This window comes from Lygodium microphyllum, chromosome 28 (assembly GCF_053477565.2).
Source record: "Lygodium microphyllum isolate KBCC chromosome 28, Lygodium_microphyllum_v1.1.10, whole genome shotgun sequence".
NCBI lineage: Eukaryota > Viridiplantae > Streptophyta > Polypodiopsida > Schizaeales > Lygodiaceae > Lygodium > Lygodium microphyllum.
The window spans coordinates 64345073-64350506 of record NC_141162.1 but is presented as its reverse complement, the minus strand read 5'-3'; the positions used below and the strand labels follow the sequence as shown (position 1 = coordinate 64350506).

General features: G+C 43.3%; 1 protein-coding gene across 1 annotated transcript; it reads left to right on the top strand.

Moving 5' to 3' along the window:
- The first annotated feature begins 479 nt into the window (after window positions 1-479).
- LOC148011543 ((R)-mandelonitrile beta-glucosyltransferase-like) lies at window positions 480-4950 on the top strand. Its single transcript, XM_087670298.1, has 2 exons — window positions 480-1177; window positions 3848-4950. The coding sequence occupies exons 1-2, from the start codon at window positions 640-642 to the stop codon at window positions 4804-4806; spliced, it is 1497 nt and encodes a 498-aa protein (XP_087526424.1). The 5' UTR covers window positions 480-639; the 3' UTR covers window positions 4807-4950.
- Window positions 4951-5434: the final 484 nt, after the last annotated feature.

The following is a 5434-nucleotide window of genomic DNA, read 5'->3' as shown; positions in this document are numbered from 1 at the left end:
TTTTCGAGCTTGTGAATTGTGCCATTTGTCAACAGTTCAAATTGTGGACAGGGTAAAGGGACTAATAGAGTGTCATCTAACTATCCTCCCTTATAACTTTTTTTTCCAAGTGAGTCTCATAAATATTTTTTGCAACCAAGCTATTTATATCATATGGACCTTTTTAAAAAAAGTATCCAAGTATTTTAATATTTTTATCAAATAGTCTTAATTATAAATGAAAGATTCATAAAAAAATAACAGTGAAAGGCTAATATAGTGACACTCAAGGATGCATTGCTTTAAGGTTTTATAAAATCCAAAATGTAAAAAGTTTACACAGCTCTATTGACGCATATAAAACTCGTTTATAATTTGAAACTTTTTAAATTATAGTGTTAAGTAGTTTGAAAAACCGCATCTTTGTTATAAAACTGTCACTAAGGTGGGTGCATTTTCTTTTCGAGAGGCGTCACTTCATTGACCCCTTTACCCTCTTTACAGCGGGAAGCGGCTTGCCAGTAGGCGATGATACAATATAACTGTCTTCGGCTCTGGAGTTTGGACGACTTGTTCTTCTTCTTCTTCTTCTTGTGGTGAGTGAACAAGTGGTCGGTAGTGGCGTAATATCCGCTGATCCTTGCAGTGGATAGATTGGTCATGGAGGCCGATATTGGAAGTATAAGTAGCTGCAGGACGACGTCGTGTACAGCACTACACAAGCGTCGGCCGGGCCATGCGCTGGCAATAGCGTGCCCGGCGCAAGGCCACATCAGCCCCATGATGCAGCTGTCGGTGAGGCTGGCGATGGAGGGATTCACGGTGACGTTCGTCAACACGCAGCACAACATCGCGCGCCTGCGGGAGACGGAGGCGGCCCTGCGGGGGCGGCTGGGCCTGGACATCCGGCTGGCGGAGCTGGTGGACGGCAGGCCCGACGGCAGCACCAGCGGCGAGGACGTGACCGTGGAGGTGGGCGAGGCCTTCTCGAAGCTGGGCCCGGCCCTGGAGAGCCTCATCGAGAGCCGCCTCCTGCAGGGCGACCCGCCCTTGTCCCTCATGATCTCCGACTTCTTCCTTCTGTTCACGCAGGACGTGGCCACCAAATTCGGCCTCCCGAGACTCGCCTTGTGGACCGGCTCCGCGGGCACCCTCGCCTCCATGATGGCCGTCAAGCAAGGCTTCCGTGCCCCTCGCGGTAAGCAGCTTTCCCCTTGCCACTTGCCCGCACCGCGCATGTTGCTTTGCTACCCATCACAGTGCCTATTTTGATTTATTCACAACTTGAACCTTTTAGACAAGTCCCCCCTCCCTTGAATTTCCACACTCTGAATCACACCACCATCATCGTGAGCTTCTTCAGGGGAGGGACCACATCTCTCGCTAGGTATCCGGTGCCTCCCTTGTGGAGAAGCTCACGATATTGAACACTAAATGCACAAACATAGGAAAACCCCTCTTTTCCTTTCCCACATCGAATTTTGTCCAAAAGTTCTTCTCTTAGTGTTTGTGTATTTTGCAATTATTGCCATTGTGTACAAAGATGGTAAATCGATGATGACTATGAAAAATGGTAAATGAACGGTGACTCTTTCAGTAAGAAGCCGATTGTGACGGGGTTCCAAAGAGGATTCCCTATTGTGAAGAGGATGCCAACAAAGGAAACATCTTGGAGATAGTACGGTGAAAAAGAAGTGAAATATACTGAGAACATGCTCTTATGTGAAAAACCCTAGGAATATGCTAAGAATTTTGAAGGCATCGCTTTTGTCTCCAAAAATATATTATGTGGATGTATGGCTGTGGAGGCCTAGGAGAGTTCCATATGGAGGGAGAGACCTATAGTTGCAAAAACTATCATCTTCATAGTGCAACCCAGTCATATTCCAGAAAGGAAGGGTTCCTTTCTTAAAGCTTTTGAAGTCATATTCCAGAAAGTAAGGGTTCCTTTCTTAAAGCTTTTGAAGTCATTTCTGTTGGAAAAGGACTACATTATATAGCTTTCTTCTTGGAGCTAGAAGGGTAGCAAAAAAGACCTATGCTTGAATGTGACATACAATACAAAAGAAAGGAGCTTTTTAAAAAAAACTTAAAAGAGATTATAGTATCAAGCAAGTCTTATAAGACGGCGTCAAGTCAAAAAAGAGTTCCACATGAAGGAAAAGACCTTACATGCTATTTTCATATGAAAATGAATATATCATTTACTTCTACCCTTGGAGTGTAGCAAAGCTTTAACTCAGAAAGTAAGGAGTCCTTTCTTAAATCTTTTGAAATCATCCATGTTGGAAAAAGACTACATTATATAGCTTTCTTCTTAGAGTTAGAAGGGTAGCAAAAAAGGACCTATGCTTGAATGTGACATACAATACAAGAAAGGAGCTCTTTTTTAAAACTTAAAAGAGATTATAGTGTCAAGCAAGTCTTATAAGAAGACGTCAAGTCCTACGACCTTATATGCTATATTCATATGAAAATGAATATATCATATACATCTACCCTTGAAGTGTAGCAAAGCTTTAACTCGATTGTGGGGGTTGAAAATTGCATTCTTATGTTTTCTCCCTTTCCATGTGATAGAAATAACTCCACAAAGATGGATTGTGCTAAATTAGTACATTGCTTCCTTTAATGTACTTGAAATATGTTTTTCTAAAAAGGTGGCATCAATATGCTTGTAAGGGTTTTGGTAGAAACTAAACTATTGGAATCCTTTGATGTATATATGAAAGGTTTCATTGACTTTCACTTGAGAAGTGTGAGACCTCATAGAGTGACCTTGATTTTAAGATCACTCCATCAACTAGTACCATTGACATGCATGTGGTATCATCTATAGGTTGATGGCCATCCTTCCCTCTAAATGTTAGCACATTACTTGCCTTTGGACCTCCCTTGAACACTCTCATTGACTAGTCTATAAAGTTGAGTTGGCATGTTCATTGAACTAGAAGTGTCAATACTTTCTTTTGATAGAAATGACGTGAAGAAGGGAGAGTCAACATATACATGTTTTCCACTTTCATAAACCAAATGGTGAGCACTATATGTTGGATGTCATGAGACCTTTTGTTAAAGGAGCTTAGGTCCACATCTTTTTGTGGTTGATATTATTTACCAATTATAACCTAGTTGTGAATCATTGGAGATCTAGTGGCCTCCAAGACATGCATGAAAAGTGGTAATTATAGCCAATACATTGGTGAGCAACGTGGTCATATATCCTTTGTTTGGGTTTGAAAAAATCATGTATCTATCTTTATAAAAGAACAAAAGGCCTTTCTAACTTGCTTCTAGGTAGGCCTTTGTTTTTGCTTTTCTTTTTGGTGAGGTTTCCTTAAGAAACGTTGTTTTTAAAATTCTCAATGAGGATAGTATTGCCATCTCTATCATTTCTTCATTAGTGTATTGAGAAAATATTTGTCATACACATAAAGTGAATCTTTCTCTACTTGCTTGTGCATGTCTCCCTAGTTTATTCATGATATTCTCTCTCTCTCTCTCTCTCTCTCTCTCTCTCTCTCTCACACACACACACACACACACACACATTGAGAAATGTAAAGCATAGATATAGGTTATCAAGACATATCCATAAGTCTTGATATGACAAAAAGCTCACTTTAAGTTTGCTTTAAGGAGCTTAGCAACAAGCTGAAATGTGGGGGACTTAAAACAATGAATGAGCACATGTGAAATATGTCAACATTGTCCATACTCAATTATCAGATTCTCATGTATTGCTCCTCATATTAGCCCAAGTATCACTTGCACAATTGTGCAATAATCCACGTGTTGCTCAAAGTCTCTTTCTACGTTAGCGTAAAGAAAGTCACAAATCTCATTGTAGACTGTGGGTGTGTTACAGAGGCGACTAAGGAAAACCCCAACAAGCTCATCGATTGGATACCAGGTGTGCCAGTCCTCAGAGTGGACGAGTTCAACACGTACCTCCAATCGGACGACCCCACCAACTTCATGTTCGAAAATTTCATCCAGCCCTGCCGGCGGGTCCACGAGCCCACGTGGTTGGCCATCAACACCTTCGACGCCCTGGAGGCCGCCTCGCTGGACGCCATCCGCTCCAAGGAGAGGCCTGACATGTGGACAATAGGGCCCGTGCTGCCGGCCTCCTCCTTCGAGGAGGCAGGGGTCGACGAGATCTACCCCACGGGGACGCTGTGGCCGGAGGAGCACACGTGTATGGAATGGCTGGACAAGCAGGAGGATGAGTCAGTGCTGTACGTGTCGTTCGGGAGCATCACCGTCTTGACAGCTCAGCAACTTGCTGCGCTGGCGGCAGGGCTGGAGATGGCAGGTCAGCCGTTGCTGTGGGTGGTAAGGCCGGATTTGATGTGCGGCGAGAATGCGATCTTTCCGGAAGGGTATCTGGAGAGGATGCAAAACAAGGGGCGGGCGTGCTTCGTGGCTTGGGCCCCGCAACTGCGTGTGCTGGCCCACAGGGCGGTGGGCGGCTTCCTCACGCACTGCGGCTGGAACTCCACTCTGGAGAGCCTGGCGTCGGGCGTGCCCATGCTGGGGTGGCCCCAGTTCTCCGACCAGATGCTCAACAGTCGTTGCTGCGTCGACAAATGGAAAATCGGGCTAGATTTCGAACCTGTGGGTAGGGACGGGGTCGTCCCGAAAGAGGAAATCGAAGGCAAGGTCCGAGCCCTAATGCAAGGCCTCTCTTCGCAGCAACTCAAGGCATCCGCCGCCACGTGGAAACAAGCCGTCCGCCTTGCCGTCCGGCCCAATGGTTCCTCCAGCCGTAACTGGACGGGGCTTGTTAAGGCTATATTATCCCATACAGCCCACCCCTTGTAATTATTTAAAGAATATTCTTCCTTATGCCAGAAGATGTTTATTATTATTAGTCATGTTTGATCTTGGGATGCTACATTTACAATATTCTTCAGGGCACATTGTTTTTCACTTTTTAGTATCTTAAAGGCTTCCAAATGAAATTTACTTCTAAGCTTGCTTTACTCTCTCAGGCTTCTATCACAATATGGAATAGATTCTAAAACTTAAGGACAAATGTTGAGATGGTTTTTACCAAGCGTATAAGCTCTTAGCTTTGAGCTTGATTATTCATTTCAAGGAAAAGTGTGATGGGCTTGTGCATGGCTTGAATTTGAAGGTTACAATATATTTCAAGGGTGTCTTTATCCTTCACAAAGGTAGAAATAAAAATTCCCTTTAGTTTATACTTGGGATAAGAAGAGTACTGTACACCATCTCATACTAGATCTCTAAATAGATTAGCTATATTTGAGCTTAAAGCAAACAAAATTTTTAGTGATGTAGGTAAATTCCCTTTCTTTTTTAAAGTTACACCCACAAGACATCATACTCTCATAGTGATAAGAAATTTGCTCCTCAATTCTTCTAGATAAATCCAATCAAGTGTCTTACATTTGGAAAGATAGCCAAGAATTGAGAAGAGTGATTG

Excerpts from the sequence above, each read along its gene's own strand:
- LOC148011543 (XM_087670298.1), top strand. The coding sequence starts at position 640 with ATGGAGGCCGATATTGGAAGTATAAGTAGCTGCAGGACGACGTCGTGT. Across the intron at positions 1,178-3,847 it reads AGGCTTCCGTGCCCCTCGCG|AGGCGACTAAGGAAAACCCC; the intron begins GTAAGCAGCTTT and ends GGTGTGTTACAG.